Here is a 19,825-nt window from a genome sequence, read left to right as displayed (position 1 = left end):
TTCATTATAGAGTGAAGAAACGAAAACAGAACCAACTGGCCACATCTGCGGTAACACCATTCTATTAAAAAGGATTACTTAGGTTTCTAGGTGAAATAGCATGATTATAAACCATTAATTTACACTTGATTGTCAATACAAAATATCTATAAATCAAAGTTATCTATAGGGTATAAAAGCAGAACACATGTTCCTTAAAAATACCGTCACAAAGAAATCTGGAAACGCTATATTCCACTTGTGGCAAGGCCTTTGAACAGTATGACAAGCTAGTTCACGTTATAATTTACTGCGTACAGATCTGAATATATGGCTACATGCCATGCCAAAATCTACAGTTCACCGGTACAAGAAGTGAACACAATAGCACTAACTGCGTTATTTCATTTAGAGGCCGTGTAGAAGTCCTGTCATCCTGAAACTACTCCATGTTGATGTGTTTGGCAAGTTTGTCTTTAGATTAACCTGGAATCAACCCTGTAAGTAACAGCCATAACAAAGATGAGCCGCCCTGTCTTAAAAAAAAAATCTGTTCCTATTAAAGACTCTCAACCACTGAACACCAAAATCATGAGAAATCTGTCTAATGTTAATGAAACTGTGTTCGCGTCTCCTGATTGTTGGCCACTATGTATTTACATTAGACAACTCTTTATATACCAAATGCAAGAAAAGGGAAAACGAAAAACATTAAACCCCTGCACACCCTGGCCACATGTAACCCCCTCTAAAAGTTTCCTCTAGACTTCAGGTACTGAAACAGAATCTTGATAGAGTTTGAAAACAGCAGGATGATTTAACACAAGGCTCTCCCTCCAAGTCTTTAAGTGTTAAAGAGGCAAATGCTGGAGTCTCACAAGACCATCGTAATAGTTCATTTCAACCTTTTCCTTTCAAAGATTTCACAGAGAACGGTCATTTCTTCTTCCAAGAAGAGGATTTTCATGATGCATTGTCTTTGATCCAATTCATGTTAGAACATTGAAACATTAAGAACCTAAAAACAGACAGAGGTAGAGTTAGACTTAATAATAGTCATAGAAACATAACAGTTTCATTTTGCTATTTCAGTCTATGTGGGTGGGTGCATGAACATCCTGAACAAAAATTTAATTGGTTAGGTTACTGTTGTTTATTTCCCAGCTATAAACCATTCTGCAGCACATGCATCGTAAATTAGACAAACCACATATATGAGACGTTGACAAAACTGTTTTGCTTGACGTTTCGTGCAACTGCAGCTCAGATAATATTAATTAATCTCACGCTGCAACAGGAAAGCAATCAGATTCATTGAGTCAATGAAAGCATATTTAATGAAGCATTCATAACAAATGTATTACTGTACAAGCGTAATGCAGAAATTATTCTTACCGAATCATCCATAATGGAAGACGGATCAAAGTAATCTGGCTTTAGTTCATTTCTTTCTCTTCGATTCTTAGATGCAGGCTGAGAAGCAACAGCTCAGTTAGAAAACAAATCACAACATACAAGAAACTGCGGACAAAAATGCTTTTTTTTAGCTAAACAGTATGCTGTCCAAAAAAATCAGATGAGTTACATCAAAATGTTATAAGTTACCAAATCGATCTCCATCGTATTAAAATCCATGCCCTCATTGATATCTTCCAAGCGATCCTCTGATGACATCATCACGTCCTCCACGATTGGTTCCTCGTCCTCCTCCATTAATCCGGATCCTCGGCGACTGTGGAAAACACAAAAGAAATCAGCAGTGATATTCAGCCTGTTTTATTTTTGTCGCGGAGAAAGAAAAAAGCTCTCCAAAAGCTCGAGCTGGCTCACATTGCTTGCTGCATGTGGTTCCTCATCTTAGCGTAGTGCATGCTGATCCGCTCCTGGTGCTGACGGGCTTCAGCCTGTTGCCTCTGCGTCAACATCCAGGTAACCTGGGTGCTGGGAGGCGATATCATTTCATTCACAAGTTGCTTCAAACAATTCAAGAAGCACAGGATACTCCAGTCAAAAACAACTGCAGGCTTTAATCAAAAGTTACTTAAGGGAAGTTTTGTACTTGTAATCCATGGCAGCCTGGTGTTGGTGAGGAGGCAGCGGTTGAGGAGGAAGCGCTTGTTGAAGGTGCTGCTCTGCTGGCATGGAGAACGTGGCGGCGTAGCCGTCCTCCGGCCTCATCCTCTTTGGATCCCTCAGCACAGTGGAAGTGAGGTGGGGCGAATGCATCATGACCGGCGTGGGCACACTCTGCTCACGATTCATCCAGACTCCGTCAAAGCTGCTGCTGCTGTTCTCTTCTGTAAGAAGACGATATATTAACATCCCTGGTGCAAAACACGGTGGTGGCAGCATTATGCTGTGGGGAAAAGGAAGCTGATTAGTGTTGATCTGAAGAAAGATGGAGCTAAATACAGTTCGTCCCTATAATGTACTGAAAACACATTGCAGGATGCAAACAAAGAAAGAGGAACAACTTGATATTGGTGCAAAGGTTCCTTTTCTATCAGCCCAACAAGCCTAAACGTACAGCCAGAGCAAAAGCTGGGTACTTTAGATCAAAGCTGGTTAGAATAGCCTAGCTAAAGTCCAGACCTAAATCCAAAGTAGAATCTGTCTCAGCACATTTAAATCGGCCCGAGTTATTTTGCAAAGAAGGATGAGCAAAAATCTCAGTTTCTGAAGACGTACTTCCAAAAAGCAGCAGCTGAAGTGACAGTGAAAGGTTGTTCTGCAAACTCTGGAGTTCAGGGGTAAATACAAATGTGAATCAAACATTTCAGAACTTTTCACTTGACAATACTGCACTACTCAGGGCTGGTCTATAACACGTGTCGAATTCAAGACCCGTGGGCCAAATCCGGTCCGCCATAGTCTTTTATGTGGCCCACTAGATTCTAGACTAAACACTAAATATGCTTAAATATCATGTTATCAATCAAATCAATGCAGTTTTTATCTGTTTACTGCCAAATTATATCAACCAGTCCCTCCAGTTTCTTGAGAATTTTTGTGGAAATTCATGTAAAATCAACAAATCCCTGCATATTTTTGAGCTAATACATAATTGGGAGTTTGTTGCAGATTTTTCTCAAAAATTGTCAACACCTTTCTTCCTTGTACTAAACAGCTGCTTCAGCTTTGATTGATGTCAGATTATAGTCCATGATCTATACAACGAGTAATAATAAGTCACATTTACCGTCATAAATAAGAGCAAATTAGAACCACAAATACTTTGATTTGTATTGAAAATGAATCACAAAAAGAAAAACGAAATCCTGGAGGGACTGAAAAGTTGTTCAATAATAGAAATGAATTTTAAGGATTCATTGATATTTTAGCAGTTTAACAGGTTTTATCAATACATTCTGGCACAACAGGCCCTTTAAGAGCATTGATGATCTGGCTTTGGCCCAAAATGCAAGCGCAGTAATAAGTCATTTTAATAAAACTCACCTTCGGGCAGTTTTCGTTTGCTTACAGCGGACTGTTTGGACTTCTTGCTTCGAACGGACCCCCGACTGCTGATCCCACTGATGACAGACAAGGTGTCGTCGTCCATCCCGGCCTGCAGCGAGTTCCTGTACGAGATGAGGGGCAGCCAGCAGTCGTCTCTCTGAAGGGCCATTTGAAACGTCATGAATCGCTCCAGGTACATGTGACTGCAGAGTCCAGAATGACAAAGCAACGTTAAGAGTCTTTTCAGAGCTCATCAGAAATGATACACCAGGCCAGAAACTTACACTGTCCTCTTGTCTTGTCGAAGGAGTTTGCTTGAGAACTCACTCAGGATGTCCAGAAAAGGCAGATTAAGTGGCGGACCCCCTTCTCCTTGAGGACTGGGTTCTTTAAATGCAAACTCAATGCCGTCTCTAAAACAAATACCATTTTCCCACTTGTTAAAAACACACACCGTTGGAATCGCAGCTGTTTCTCAGCGCAGGTGCTCACTTATGTAACATTGCAATGGCCTCTCTTGTCTTCAACTGATCCAAACCAAAGGTCAGCGAGAAACGTCGAGCCAGTTCTTTGATTCCACAGAAAGCCGACGACGAGCGGTCGAAGCTGAAGCCGAGCTCAGACATCATCTCATTGAATAACTGGAAGAAAAACACAGAATGACAACAACAGACAATACTTTATTAGATTCAACAGGCTAAAGCAGCAAATACAAAAAAATGTATATAATTTTTTACTGTTTGGTTTGAGAAACAGTAAAACACGGGTGTTTTAGGTGTTTTCCAATCTTAGAAGATATGTAGGAGTTTTATTTTTTTGGTTTATTTTCCAGGAAAGTCGAGCTTCTGATAGAAACTCCAGTTCCTGAAACGTGGTGAGCTGTCTCACACAGCAAACTCTTACTTCTGTAATTCGTTAAATTGCTGAAACTTCCTTTTTATTTGAGAAAAGCATTACATAAATCAATTTTATTGTGTTTACTGAGCTGTTTAACAACTAGACAGTTAGATGACAGCAGAACATAACAAAATCTGGGAGAAGCAGGTTTAGCGGTGACTTTGTTTAAGAGTCTATATCATCTTGAGCTGCAATCTATCTTGAACTAAGTCTCTTTAAGAAACTTTACCTTTTGCAGACTCAATATGAGCGTCTTTGCACACTGGATTTTGTCGATTTGTCTTGTTTTACTCATCGTCTCTTTGATGATATCACCATAGTCATTGTAATACTGAGGAATAAAAAAATAAAGATAATTAAAATAATTGTAGAAAACTGCACATTTGATAAATCTTTTACCATATTTGCACCTACTCTCATGTACTGCTTAAATATATCGGCTCCAGTATTCATTTCAACAACGTTGTATATGATTAATTTGCAATAGGCTGCAAGAAGGTTTCTCCGTTTGTGCAGAGCCTCGATTTTACTGGCCTCATCATCTTGTTGTCCATCTGGGGGGGTAAAAAAATAAAATAAAAACAAACAAAACACATAAAAAAAACTTTTAAGATGTTTGAAGCAAAGGGTGTAAAACAAGAAAAACCTGGCACGGGTTCCAACCTGTGCTGTTGCTGTCGTCGTCCTGGTCGATAAAAACTTGATCCACGATGAAGTTGAGCAGCTCCGCTTGCAGGGAGGAGTCTGGCACGTACACCAGATTCTCCAGATGTTCCCGGCCTGACGACATGATTTGGTGACTGAAGATCAGCAACACGTCACACAGTACTGTGAAAGCCTAGAATAGACGCAACACTCGTTTATAAACGCGAACCGACTGCATTTCGAGTTGCAGGAAAAGAAAGGGGGGATGGGTCCGTCTTCATCTCACCTGCTCTTTAACGGCCGTGTTGATGCTGCACAGGTAACGCTGGCATATTAAGCAGAAAGCTCTCATCTGTTTTCTCAGAGTCACCAGATCACCCTAAAAGAAGCAGATACATGTCAGACCATACCAGTTATATCATGTAATTCTTAAAATCAATCATTTCGCTAAGTAACCCACCAAGTTTGATGATAAATACCTTTATTGAACTGCCTTCTGAAACCTTAGCCAGGTGCCACAAGACTATGTAATGTGTGCACTGCATTGCATGAATCACAATCTGTTGAGGCGAAAGTTGACAAGAAGCGGTGCGTAAACAGAAAAATCAAATGTTCACAAGTCGGATTCTCTGTGTCAGATTTTCATCCTACAAAAGTGATCCAAAGCACTGATAAAAATCCATGTTTGTTTAGGAACATTTGTGGCATTAAGGACGACCCGTTAGTGCTGCAATACCTGTTCAGGCATGTCTCCGTTCTGCAGACCTGTGCTGAGGAGGCTGTAGTTGCTGGTGAACAGATCCCACTTGGAAAGATCGTGTGCACTGGTTAAGCAAAAAGAGAACAAATGCGAATAGAAACATTTACACAGTAGGTTGTCATAAAAAATAAAATTCTGTAAATCCAAGAACCCCAACTTATAACTTAAATGTCAACGAGAGATTTTTATTTATTTTTTTACTTGTGAAAAGCAGTGATCTTCTTAAGTGTTGATAGAACTTGGTAGGCGTCATCCTCGTCTGGTTCTTCCCCCTGAATGAACCAAAGATAAATCCCTTCAAATTTTTGCTCAAGAGCATTTCTAAAATAATAAAAGCAACAAAAAAAATACACCTAATTCAAACTTACCTCTTGCAGGAAGTCCTCCAGAAGTCTGTTGAATTTGTCTACCAGCTCATCTAGAAGCTGTGAGCGGGCGATGTCCACGCGGTTGAAGATGGTGAACTCCTCGTTGCACAGATAGTGGTAGGTTGTAGAGCAGGCCTCCAGCACCTCAGTGTCTGTGTGTTTATCCACAACCTCCCAGATTTGGCGCAGCAAAGCATCCATATGCTGAATTGAGAAAGATTATTTAATTGGCACTGAACAAAATCTACACCTCGAGCAAGAGTCGTATTAAAACAAAAAATCTCTAAGCGAGTGAAACGTCACGAACCTTTTCTAACCGGCCAGTGGTGTAGATGTCCAGATCGAAGTATTTTGGTATTTGGAGTAAACTGGTCACCTTGTCGATGTCCACACAGTACTGAGACATGAAAACCAGAGGTTGGCTTATATTAAACTTTTAAAAATAAATCAACTCTGAAAAGCCTGTAACACGCCGTCACCTTTGCTAATAACAGAGGCAGTGCAACTGCAAACATCTCTGTGGTTCGTGTCCGATCGTCCAGCTGAGTTTTCTTTTCTTTTGCAGTCAAGACCTAATGCACAAACGGTGCACCCAATTACCAACACGAAATAATTCAGAAATCTTTTGGTTTTTTTAATCATTGATTTATCAAACAACACGCCTCTCACCCTCTTTCCTGAGCCTCTGCCTACTGGAGGATGACATTCACAAGCCTGTCGAATGGCAGAGAGCATGATCTCAACCAGAGCCGTCTCTTGTCGATCAGTGAGGGCTAACAAGAAAAAAATAAATGAGAAAAAGAAAACACCTGATATGAAATGATTAATTCTTTCCATTTACTTTTACATCTGCTTTAGTGTTTATCTCCTTACCCTCCTCTCCCGGCATGGGTTCATCCAGCAACAAGCTAATCATGGTTTCCCAGTCCTTCAGCAGCTCTGACGCACACTCCCACAGGCTGTCCACCAAATAAGCCCCGTGTTCATGGAGCTAATGAAAAATCAGATTTCCTGTTAAACTGAACACAACGCAACACTACAAGGACAACACAGTCTTCCCAGCAAAAAAACGAACGCAGCAAAGTGAATAAAACTGACAACACATTTACGATGAAATCTTAAGATTAGAGTTAAAAACGCATCAACAACAAAAAAAAAAATACAAAAAAATACAAAGAAGCAAAGCCTCAAAGGCTTGGTTACCTCACTCTCCAAGAAGAAGAAGACGGTCGTCTTGATGAGGCTGCCGTTGAGGCTCTGCCTGCCCCTCCTCGGTAGACCTTCGTCCTCTGGACCTCGATGGCTGAAGAGCCTTCAATCAGCGTTAGAAAAAAGCTGCTATAAATAAGCAATAAAAATCTAGACGGATTGGTAATGTTATATTCTGAGGTGGGAGAACCATTAAATGTTGAACTTAAAAACATATCATTTGAGTTTAGCCTCAAATTACTCAGGTAAAGTATTGTTCTTATTTGACCAACATATTTATTCATAACATTAATGTTTTGGAGTGACCAGTGAGAGACTTGAATATGCTTTGAGGTGATGGTAAAGAGGACTTCCCACCTTAAATCCTTGGAGCTCATAATTAGAGATAAATCATCAAAACGTCAATAAAAATGTGCAAATAAAACTAGTTAGGATTTAGGCTTTAATTCATAAAACAGATTTCTTTATTGATTAATGAAAAAGTTAAAATTGTTGTCAATTATTTATTAAATGCACTATTTAATAGCTAACTTAATTGATTTATAACTATTTTAGCTGTCTGCATATTGATTGAGAATTATTTTCAGAATAGTGCCATTAGTGCAGTATGACTGTCTTATATGTTGTAAAGAAATCTATCCAAATCTTCCACAAAAGAAGAAACATCAAGGGACCATCAAGCCAATAAAACGACATGTTGTGTTATTCCTGAGTCCTTTTTATTTCTGAATAGCTGAATCTTTGATTCATTAGTCTCAATCAGACTTTAGTCAATCAATAATGGAATACAAGCCATCATATAATTTTTCTTCCAGCCTTGTCACTGCAGCGCATTACTTACTTTTTAAACAGAAATTCTCCCGCAGAAACAGCGATGGGTCGGTGCGCTGAGTAAACCAGGTGATACACGCTCTCACAGTCCTCTGCTGTCAGAACCTCATCGCTGCTCCTGTTGGCAGTGGGAATAAAACCAGCTTTGTCAATTTGTGCCTGATTTATTTTATGATCTATGACCTATTCCTGCTAATAGAGCAAAAAAAAAGTGATAGATTTACGCTACTACATCTGTAAGTCATACACTACAGATGTTATTTTCCTTAGTTTGTGCCTAGAAATTAATGTTTGAATCTGTAGAAACATTTATTTAGCACAGTGACTTCCACTGGTATGTTCAGGAATTACCCAGTCATAAAGATAAAATAGAGCAGTACTTACTGTAAAATAAGCGTCAGAAGCTTAATAGCTTGCACTGCAACGTCGTATTCTTTGTCCAGAGTCATGGACACAATGCGGTCCTGTCGGAAAGAAACCGTCAGTGTTTAGTACCTGATTACTGTTTCACATTAGATTTGTGTGTCAAAAAGTTAAAGCAAGGTACTTTGCCGTGATTAGACATCCAAATATGGTTAATTACTAATTAAAAATGGTATGAGTTAAAAATGTGTGATGCTAAGCAACAGGTTGGCCCTGCTGCTGGCCCACCTTAAAGCGACTGGTGAAGAGTTCGAGGCGGGAGCCGAGCTCTCTGCTGTAGAACAAGCCCTGCAGGGCGGTCAGGCACTTCAGTCGCACCTCACCTTGCTGAAATTACACCCATGATACTTCAAATATGTGTTGCATGACAGAAAGACAAGTCACAACTTGCATATCATCAACTTTCTTTGTGAATAACGAGTGATAAACAGCACTGCATAAGGACTGAGAGCCTGTGCTGTGAAGGGTCAAAGAGTCATCCATTGATAAGTAAAAAAAATATGTACCATCTGAACATTTCTGTGATTTGAAAAAAGAAATTATCTCATAATACAGATAGTAAAAAAAATAAAATAATATAGGAATATTTTTGGTTAATTATTTGAAATAAATTGTGCATTAAATTAATTGTTGAGAAATTTAAAAAAAAATTATACATGTATGATTTATTCAATATATATATTTTTAAAACATTTAAATTAATTTAAATTATGAAATTGAATTTTCTTTGAATGTGAAACCTTTCATTCACAACTTCTCCTAGTCACGTCCAAAGAAAACATTTTGGGACAGATTAAGATGGAGAAGTTGTCAAGATACCCAAAAATCACTGAAGCTCTCCAGAAGTTACTACTGAATCATAAAAAAAAAAACGTAACTTTTAAACCTCTCCGACCGTGTTACCACTAAATTAATAGAAGCTCTCAAAAAAATAATATTTAAAAAAATAAATAAATAAAAAAATAACTCACCTTGTCATGCATTGTCCAGCCAACATACTTCAAGTAGCTGTCATTGAGGAAGGCATCACTGTACAGCTTCATCCACACTCCAATCTCCTCGATACAAATAGCTCGAATTTCAGCAATGGCATCACTGAAAAGATGAAAGCATAAAGAGTGAGTCCTAATATTACCCTGAGATATTTCCTAAGGGAGTCATCATTACTCCCTTAGGAAAAAGACACTTACAATAAATGAAAGTTCTCAACAAAAATTTCAGACATTTTGTAGTGACACCAGTTTTCCACTAGGTGGAGCAAAAATGCCACAAATATGAAATGCGAGGTCTGAACCTAAAACTCAGCTGAGATCCATCATCAAGTCTTGCAGCCTTGCAAATCAAACCATCAAACCATTTTACGTACCGATATCTGTGAACAAAGACTCCTTTGAAAATCGCATTCATCATGTTTTCAATATCATCTTGATTTTCCTGGAGCTGAAAAATAAACATGAAGCAATGTCTTAAGTGATAAAATAGTCTATTTGCCCTCATTCAGTCTGTTAAGTAAGGAATCTTGCAAAAATAATTTCTATAAATATACCATCCTTGTTGAGCAAATGCAACTTGAAAACAGTAGAAATGTCAAACTGTATGCCATGGCTTCTTTTTAAGCATGTAGTAGAAATATATTGAATAAATTAATTGCAAAATAAACTCAGTAGCATTTACAGTTTCACTAAGATGTACTCAAAAAAATAGATTGGTACTTGTTTGGTTTTAATAGCTGCAGAAAAAAAGTGAATAATGTGAGACTCTATCATTATGGACTGAATGTAATTATTGTAAGACTGACAGATATTTGGAAAAAACATGATCTCCCCAACTTTATCTAATTTTCAAGCCCTAAAATTAGGTCTCTTTTCTAGTAAAATGACTTTTGCTATAAGAGGATTGCTCATTATGAACTGTCTAATCTGACTATAATTAAAACACATGGATTATCTAGCTAAAATCTATTCAAAATAGATTTTGAATAGTAAAATCTATTTTGAATAGATCAAAATAGATTTTGATCTATTCAAAAAAAACTTTGATACTTTCTGCTGGGCAGAAAGTATCAAAGTTTTTTTTAATGTTTTTATCTCATTACAACTACAAATTTCAGTTTAATTTACTGGGATTTTCTGTGGTAGACCAAACAAAAGAAGCACAGGGGCAGTGAGTCATGGCTTTCAGAATGTTTTACTGGTAAAATTCTGAAAAGTTCAGTGAACATTTGTATTGGTCAAGTCAAAGTCCAGATCAAAATAAAAATCAGAATTAGTGCAACACTGATAGAAAAAACTACCAGACATTTTTTAGCCATGAATGTAGGAGAAAGTGATTTTAAAATGATAAATGGGGAGGTGGGGGGGGGGAAGTTATGCAAGATTTCTCTCTTACCTCTTTTCGCTTTTGTAACAACAGCTCCAACCTGTCATTGGCCCTTTTTGCAATGACTTTGTTCCTTTCTGCCTCGTACTGTCTCTGAGTGTTGTCCATGTTGATGCTCAGGTTCAGAGCGACGTTCACCAAGGCGGTCATCAGCTTCATGGCTGGGGAACACAGCAGAGCTCAAACATAAGTCCGAAGTCACAACGCCACCAAGAAGTAGACGACATAAATAAGCAGACAGAAACTGACCTGCTAGTGTGCTTGTGTGTCTAAATGCCCTGACCTGCGAGTCAGACAGGCCAGTGAGCAGAGAGATGACCGTGTCCATCATGTACTCGTCATATATGATGCTGTACTGGCACTGGCGCACGAGGACGGCAATAAAGTCGCAGAAATTTATCCGGAATCTTTTCCACTGTGGCCCTGAGAGTGTTAAAGGATAGTCGCCGCTGTCCTGTTTGGTGACCAGAGAGTCAATAAGACCGAGGGCAAAAACATCCACCTGGCTGATGTTTGAGATGACTACGAGGGTCGTTCCAGACAAACCAAACAAACAGACACGGTGTACTTCACCTCATCAAACTCCTCCGTCATTTTCCTGATGATTTCAGAATTCTGCATATGTCTGAACATTTCTTCACTCACAGCACCTGCACAAAGAAATCAAACAATTTCAGCCAAACTTTGCAAAAATCAATGCTTTCTGCCAACATCGTGTCTGACAGGTACCTTTACACCCCGAGCACTGGATGAAGAAGTTGATTAGCTCCAAAAGCGCCACATCTCTGTCCTGCTTGTAGGCCTCAATCCATTCATCAACAACAGACTAGATGTACATCAGAACAGCAATTTACAACATAAGTTGTTTATATAATACACACAAACAAACTGAAATAGAAATAACCTGCAAGAATGAAAGCTGATTTAGCTTTTAATAAATATGGAATAATTCATTGAATGTTGGGACTATTAGCCTTCCATATTTTACACCGACGGAAGCTGCGTTTCCATTTGCCATGAAACTCCACAAACTGGGCTAATGAAAATTTCGAAAAAAAAACCTCACGTTTTTCAACAAAATGTTTTTGCGCGAGAGTAAAGTGTTTTTTCAGCTGGACTGAAAGTTGCATATTTCTCAAAACTTCAACGGAAACATTTATTTTGCGTCAGATCAGTTTGGCTCCACTCGAGCTCTCAGAAGTTGAGTTTGTCATTCAAAAATGCTGAATCCAAAGCTCTTCTGTAAAATCGCTACAGTTTCCTCAAAACGCTGCGTACGTAGCCACTTCCAAATATAAGGAACTTGCCGCCAATGACTTTTCTGATGGCTCATGATGATGATGAGCGTTAGAATCATGGCTAAAATATAAATATTTCCCAAGTAATTGCTTAATTGTGTGTGATTGTTCTTACTTCGTATTTAATGGAAACATCTCTGCTAATCTGACATTAGCAGAGTGTCAAAACAGTTTTGCACGTACTTGTAATGGGAATGCAGCTATTGCTACACAGGTACAAAAATGAGAGCAACGTACTCACCTGTGTTGCGCTCCTCCCCATTTTAACCACTTCGAAGAGGCTCATATTCTCCGTGCCGTTCTCCTGATGATGGCCGTTCACCCAGCCGGTACTAGAGACCCTCCCTGCTCCCCCACCTTTGGCTTTGTCTCCCAGAACCTTCCTCCCCCTCTTGACTCCCTGTGAATGAGAACAACGTTTAAAGATAGATGAAGGCGCGATTATGATAACTCTGAGTACAACCAGTGAAACAGTAGACTGAGAAGACAATCTGGCTACAGGAAACCAAATGAAAAAAATAAATAAGGAGCTCTCCCAAACGTTTAACAATAAGCTTGATGAACCTACCATGCCTCTCCCCGCTGTGGCATTTCTTCCATCAGGATCCTCGAGGTCTGCATCTGAAGACAACTGAGATTCTGTCTCTCTGCGTATTAAAAAAACAAAAAAAAAACATGAGATGTTAAATCACGGCTCAAATAATCCATTACCATCAGAGAGATGAGCTAAACACCCGCCAACACGTCTGTGATTTACTGCTTACTGGGGAAACTGGAACTCTGCGTGCAAATCCTGTGCCGCTATCATTTCTGCAACATTTTCTGGAGCTGTGGAAGTAGAACCTCAGTCTGCTCTGGCCCCCAGGCAAGAAGAGATCGGTTCAAACACAACTGCAAACAGAAACAAATCACACTGAGTAACCACAGAACACGCAAAACACAACGTGGAAGCATAAGATCTGCTGTACAGGGAGCGAAGTGGGATGAAATAATAGAACAACACAAATTAAATGTGCAGCAAAAGATCACTAAACTACCAATAAAAACATCAAAATTATACCTCTACTGTTAGTTTGCAAGATTATCTTCAAAAATAAAAAAAATTCTAAGAATAAATGAGACAAATGAGAGGCTACTCTATTATTATGAGAATAATTATTAGCATAATTGTTCGAAACAATAGTAATTATTTTTAAGTGTGACTTACGCATATTTGTTATTCACCGAAATAAAAGGACTAAACCAAAATTCTTGTAAATATGCAAACTTTTAAACGGAAATGAGGAAAAACGTATAACATTTACTTTAATGGAAATGTAAACAAAACAAACAAAAAAACACTGCTGCCAAAAATACAAAATTAAGTAAAATCTGTTAAGAAAAAAACAAAACTTAAATTTAAATAGCATTTTGGGAAAGTTCAGTTTGTGTCTCAAATATTTTCAATTGCGTAAAAATTTGTTGCATCTGTGCATTTTACTTATTTCTCTTCTTAGTCAAGCATTTTAATGAATTATGAAGATAAACAATCAGAAAAAATGCTCCAGTCTCAAAAAACTGGAGGTTTTTCATAATGTCATCTATTTCCATTGATTGTGGATCTGAGAAGCCTGTTTAGGCCAGTCTTAAGTAAATATGAGAAATGTTTGTTTATTTGCAGGTTTTAATTAAAAAATCTCTACAAAATAGGTCCATATGTGGTATTATTAAAAGAATCAACTAAAATTACACAAATCTACATTATTCTAGTCTCAATTTCAAGCTTGACCTGCATGAGGTTCTCACAGGAGGAGATATGCAACGTCTTTACGCCACAGTTTTAACCAGAAATATTTAATTTGATTTAAGTATGTGGAGCTGTTTTAGCTTCCACGACTCAAATTCTTGAAAAAAAAAAGAAGAAAAAAAAAGGAAAAGTTGCCTTCTATCAGCCAGAAAACCTGCAGTGCACAGCAACAGGCGGGGGAGGGGTAACACCACTTCAGGAATCACAAATCAAGCACTTTTCCTGGTATTTCTCTATTTAAACTGTAAAAAATAATATGATGGAGAATTTACACACTTTCATAGTGTTTTCTGACATTTTGCTTTGTTAGCTTATCTACATCAAAACTGAACAAATAAAAAGTAAAACATTGTGGGGTTTTTTTTTTTTTTTTTTGCAAGCTTATGATTTCTATCAAAAGATCAGTAAGAAAGGAAAGTGACACAGGAATGATTTCTGCTCTGAGCAGGAACAAAAACAACTCAATTATTTCCAGTAAAGCGCAGAAAATACCACCAAAGCCTGAAAGGAAAGAATGCATAAATTAAGAAGAATGACGGCTAAATTCCAGCGGCTACTTTAGTTTCACTTTATCTGTACCAAGCATTGTGGTTCTGTCAAACTGCCAGGACTTTGTGGGACACACCTGACAAAATAAGCACTGCTTCAGTCTTCTTACGGATACGTCAGAAAGCCTGCGATGGAAAAGAAAAAGTGACTTTGAAAAGGGGAAATGGGGATGAAAACCATCATCAACAGTTTTAATATTAGCAGGTACTTTTTTGAAGTCCCATAAATCCATAAATGCTCCACGCTTGCTAGTTTCATGTCCTAAACTGAGAAATGTGCTGCTTCTTTTAATTGTCATCATGACAGATGAATTCAGCTTGGTTTTGCCAAAATAAATAAATAAATAGCCAGTTGACAATTTTTTACAGCAAACATTCTGACTTGTAATAGTACCGGTGCATCTTAATAAATTGGAATATAATTGAACATTTAGTTTGTTTCTCAGTTTAGTAATGACACACAGCAACATATTTCAAAAATATTTCTGTTATTTTGGTAATTCAGACTTCCAGCTAAAGAAAACGTTGAAGTCAGTTTCTCAGAAAATTTAAAAACACATAGAAGCAACAAAATATTAATTATGCAGCTATTTTGCATGCCTTGTTTTGAGCCTAAAGCAAGGCGTGCAACAGTTCTAGCCCCTTAGCCTGGAGACATCTCTGTGTGGCGGTGCTTGATGACTTCTGCGTTAGCTCCTGCAGTTTTTTTGCATTTTGCTTCATAGCCATCATCAGGGCTGCAGTGAGATCCTGAAAACGTGTGGATCTTTTGCTACTAGGCGTTTTCCTTCCACTCGACTTTCCATTAATACTTTCTGATGCAGCATTCTGGGAACTCCCTGCTTCTTCACCAATGACCTTTAGTGGTTTTTACCTTACACGTAGAGGGCGTCAAGTCAGCACTTTTGTGTGGGCTATAGCATGACTTCAAATTAGATTTTTATTGGTCTTCCTCTCTAATTTTCTGAGAAACTTGATTTCTTGTTTTCATGAGCTCTAATTTATGATAATCAAAATAGCATGCATAAAAGCTTTAAACTATATCGCAGTAAGTGTACAATTAAATCTATATAGCTTGTGAATTAACTTCTGTATTTTGAAAATGTTCAGCAAATAACCTCCATACAAAAGCGCACAAGAGGAATGCGTTCCCACTCTCAGCAGAAATTTCTGTTTTACATTAGCAAGTTCTTCGTCCAAGTGGAACGCAGCCATTGTTTCCACACCTTCCCATTTCCAGCTGAGAAAGAGAGATCTTCCTTTTCTCTTCTTTGGCTGTTATGTGATGCAGCTCTAATTTTTTTTTTTCTCATTATGAAAAACAAGCAGGAAGCAAAACAGAAACAATGAATCTCCCACAACCAGGTCAAACGGGGTGCTTTCCTCAAGTACTGCACTGACTCATTTCGTCTCTCACTATTATGAATTCATCAGCCTGAAACCTAAAAAAAAATAAAAAATAAACCAACATGATTTTTTTTAACCTCTTTGTTAAACTACTTGCTTGTGTTTTGAAAAGGTGAACATCGGCGCCTAATTGAATAAAAACGGATGAGAAAAGGTCTTCAGAGTTGGTCAGGTTGTTTTTTTTTTTATGGGTAAGAAGAACTCTGCACGGTTCTGATCTGCTCTGAAAGCACACAGTCAGCCTAACCATATGCACATCTGCTTCCCTCCTCCAGCCGTAAATTATTCTTATCTCTCACATTTAGGGATGTAACATCACTTCCTGTAGTTTGCTTGTGTGCCGACAAGCCTTCGCTGAAAAGATTTCCACTACCTCCAAATCTTATACAAAAACACAGATCACTGAAGGAACAAATGTCCTAGACAAAGAGTGCACACGCTGTTACTTCACCGTCTGTTTCCTGTCATGAAAAAAGCAAGCATTGGATCATGCACAGGTGTGAAAACTTTTACATAAGCAAATAACATAGCATGAAATGATCAAATCCCACTACACTTAGAACCTGCAAATTTACTATATTTTTCTGCTTTAACTCAGTTAATTATTCACAACGGTCGCCATCCATCCATCCATCCATCCATCCATCCATCCATCCATTTATTTTCTGTACACCCTTTGTCCCTAGTGGGGTCGGGAGGGTTGCTGGTGCCTATCTCCAGCTAACAACGGTCGCTAGTTTAACTTTAATATTGGTACTGAAAACATATTCTAAAAATGCAGCATGTAAAAAGAGATATTTAATAATCTCTGTTGGCGTAAAACAGCCAGTTGCTTGTGCAGATTATTTACCAGAGCTTTAAAAGTGCTATCCAATGCGTTTTCTATGACCACTAGCAGCAACATGGAAGAATTTTGGATGGTCCCTGAAAACACAAGTAAAACTACACCTTTTGTGCCTTTTACTGAGCAAATTCGGAAAGGAGAATGGGACATATTTGATTTGAATTAGTGGTAAAGCACAGAGGCTGCTGTCCAGATGCATCAGTTTTACTGTTCTCCATTTCATTCAGCTGAAACAAGCTTTCATGTAAAAAGATTGCACTGTGTACTGTACACCTCCCAAGCTTTTGAGTTGCAAAAAACAGATTTTCAACAAAAGTCTGACAACCATCTATGGCCGTTTATAGTACATAAATATCAACAAAAATAGTCAAAAACAAACTAGTTAATAATCGCATGTTGTTCTGCTTCAATAATTACAATGAAACTAAGCTATTTGTGATGGTGACGACTGTGGGACTCGGTGTTAAGATTAGCTGTCATACAAAAAATAAATTTTGGATTTCTACACGTTTCCATTTCACAATTTGATCACTTCCCAGACTCGGGTCCAGTCTAAACTAACTCAGAAGTTTTTTTCCACAAAATTCTTCTCTCTACATATACATATATATGTTTAGCTGTTATATAATTTTTTTTTATCTGACTCAAACAAAAACGTACCAATGTGTCCTGAAAGGTACAATATAAGAAGAGATAGTAAACGGCATGATAAAAATGTTAATTAATAAAAACCATAGCCGTTTTGACAGGATGTCTAACCCATCATGATTTGTGTTCTTTATTTTGCTTGGTCTACTTAATTTAGGCTTTCCTACCTACTGAAGAATGTGTGTATAATTCTTTGAAAAAACACAATAAAATTTATGAATTTGATAATGACCGTTAGACCATCAACATCAGTAATTTCTCGGGTAAAATCAGTGTCTTTTGGATATCCATGTTAAAGTACTTACTGTATATTACCAAGAAATATTTGTATGGTGTTTGTGCTTGTGTTATGTCCCAAAGACTACAAGTAAACTGCTTTCACTTTTAAAAGCAGTTTACTTACTTTCCTCAAGTAAGTTAAAATATTTCTCCCTGATTTTAACTACTTTTTATTTCCTTAGCGAAAATGTTAAAAATAAGCTGTCTGACGGGCCACACTGGCCTCAACAGCCTTGAATTTTAATAACCACTTAATCAACAAAAAAAGACTATAAACATAAAAAGTATTTATTTGGGCCAGTAGTAAATAAATCCACATTAACACAACCATTCCACTCCTTGTAATAATGCCTGTTATATTTACCACAAATATTACTGCGGCTGCAGAGGGGCTAAAAAAAAAAAAAGCCAAATCTTATTTATGATATTTATATTATCTATGATATACTGCAACCCTAAAATCTGTATTCTGAATAAAGGGTGAAAAATCATTATTGGGCTTCCACACAGAGAGAGTACACAGATTAGTCTATCTGGCAGAGAGTGGTTGACTTTAACCTCCATAAATGGACATGTCAACTGAATTTTAGCGCCTCTACAACAGTTACTGTTGCAAAATAAACATCGCACTACAGGAAAAGTCTAGTTTCACGCCACCTTGAGTCTTCACTCTAGCGGACAATTTCAGTACATTTCTGTCAAGCGCTGTTGTCGACTTAAAAAGATCCCAGACGCAGATGTTTGGGAGGCTGGAGGGTGATTCCTGCTCACTCTCAGCTCTGTCTGATGTACGACTTGATATGACGGATCTGCCTAATCCAAGCCAGTGTTATTAATACGAGGCATTAACTCTCAACATTGACAATGTTTTCCATTAGACAACAGTCTTCACTTCTTCATAAGCATTGCTACCCGTCTGAAAAGACAGATATTCACTTTAATATTTGGACATACACATATAAATATTATCCCAATACTTTTAAGCTTGGCTAGCTTTACCGTTAGCAGCGAATGGCTAACAAGACTATTAGCATATAAAAACTATCTGAAGCCATAAGATACAGTTATTTTTCCATGCTATTTTTAAAGTATTCTTACAGGAGTGGATTTATGCATTAACACCTACAGGTGACATTATTCTCAAGTGTCTCCTCAGTGACCAAGAACAGTGGCATTAATAACAAACTACCAAGATGTTAACGTTAGCTATCCGCCATTTTACAACTTACCTCGTTTTAATTCAAAGACGTACAGAAACCAAATAAGTAAAACGCTGCGGGCTTTGTACATTGATTGTTTTCATTAATTTCCAGAACAAGCTGTCACTTTCTACCTCTCTAAATTTTTGGGTAATTTTTAAGCTAGCGTAAAGGAGCCCCTTGGTGGCTAACATAGCAAGGTACACTGTGTATTTTGTCGTTGTTCATGCAGCGCACAACGACACCTCTTGGTGGCACGGTGTACTGCAGGTAAGAATTCACATACACGACACAGAAACACACAACTGTATGGTGAATTAGGCACTTAGATGGAAAATATCTACTTTCATCAAAGTTTGATGGTTTGCTTGTGTCCCTTGTAGTTGTTTTGTGTGTTTGTTTTTCTTTATTGCAGAACTAATTAGAAATGACTTGAACATAAGTGCACATAGAGACTGCCCTGCTGCATTAGTAGACTTCTTAGTACTTTTTTCGTCCTCTTCTTTGTCTTCTTTTTTGTTTTATATGTTTTCATTTTAATGTATCATAAAATATCTTTAATGACCTCTGAAAGAAAGAGGATAATTGGTGTTCAATTTAAAAAAGTCAACATTTCAAAACTGTGGCATACATTTTCATTTAGCACCCTCATCTTGTTGAACCCCTTTCTGCTCCAAACAGCAGGTAAGTCGAAAACATTTTGAGGAACTTCATGAGAGATTTTCTCTCTTTTTTTTCGCTCCAATTCATAAGTACCAAATGACATAAAATAATCCAAGTCTTCTAAGCAATTTTAGAACAAGATGTAGATTTTATTTTGGGGTAGTAGAGTAAAGGGAGAAGACTGTCAGTGTGCATCACCCTTC

At 37.8% G+C, this 19,825-nt stretch overlaps 1 protein-coding gene across 2 annotated transcripts; it reads right to left on the bottom strand.

The window, feature by feature from the left end:
* Positions 1–439: 439 nt before the first annotated feature.
* On the bottom strand, positions 440–19,502 carry LOC103133993 (cohesin subunit SA-2-like). 2 transcript variants are annotated; one of them, XM_007546028.2, is made up of 35 exons: positions 18,990–19,502; positions 14,660–14,708; positions 13,013–13,139; positions 12,817–12,895; positions 12,490–12,648; positions 11,680–11,776; positions 11,524–11,600; positions 11,200–11,404; positions 10,960–11,111; positions 9,938–10,011; positions 9,543–9,666; positions 8,800–8,898; positions 8,533–8,612; positions 8,159–8,266; positions 7,312–7,420; positions 6,982–7,099; positions 6,778–6,881; positions 6,588–6,680; positions 6,416–6,505; positions 6,109–6,312; positions 5,942–6,012; positions 5,717–5,804; positions 5,460–5,540; positions 5,267–5,359; positions 4,999–5,173; positions 4,750–4,889; positions 4,565–4,666; positions 3,931–4,079; positions 3,723–3,851; positions 3,436–3,641; positions 2,039–2,276; positions 1,810–1,920; positions 1,585–1,711; positions 1,375–1,452; positions 440–997 (listed from the first exon to the last, which is right to left on the bottom strand). In XM_007546028.2, the coding sequence occupies exons 3-35, from the start codon at positions 13,054–13,056 to the stop codon at positions 974–976; spliced, it is 3,828 nt and encodes a 1,275-aa protein (XP_007546090.1). In that variant the 5' UTR covers positions 13,057–13,139; positions 14,660–14,708; positions 18,990–19,502; the 3' UTR covers positions 440–973. The 2 variants fall into 2 exon arrangements, with proteins under 2 accessions (XP_007546090.1, XP_007546092.1); XM_007546030.2 differs by lacking the exon at positions 14,660–14,708.
* Between the last annotated feature and the right edge of the window lie 323 nt (positions 19,503–19,825).

The sequence above is a fragment of the Poecilia formosa genome, unplaced genomic scaffold (assembly GCF_000485575.1).
Source record: "Poecilia formosa unplaced genomic scaffold, Poecilia_formosa-5.1.2 Scaffold14, whole genome shotgun sequence".
Lineage (NCBI taxonomy): Eukaryota > Metazoa > Chordata > Actinopteri > Cyprinodontiformes > Poeciliidae > Poecilia > Poecilia formosa.
Note: the sequence above shows the minus strand (reverse complement) of the source record. Positions and strands in the feature narration are given on the sequence as shown.

Excerpts from the sequence above, each read along its gene's own strand:
- LOC103133993 (XM_007546028.2), bottom strand. The coding sequence starts at position 13,056 with ATGATAGCGGCACAGGATTTGCACGCAGAGTTCCAGTTTCCCCA. Across the intron at positions 11,601-11,679 it reads CCAGTGCTCGGGGTGTAAAG|GTGCTGTGAGTGAAGAAATG; the intron begins GTACCTGTCAGA and ends TTCTTTGTGCAG. Across the intron at positions 6,882-6,981 it reads ACCCATGCCGGGAGAGGAGG|CCCTCACTGATCGACAAGAG; the intron begins GTAAGGAGATAA and ends TTTTCTTGTTAG.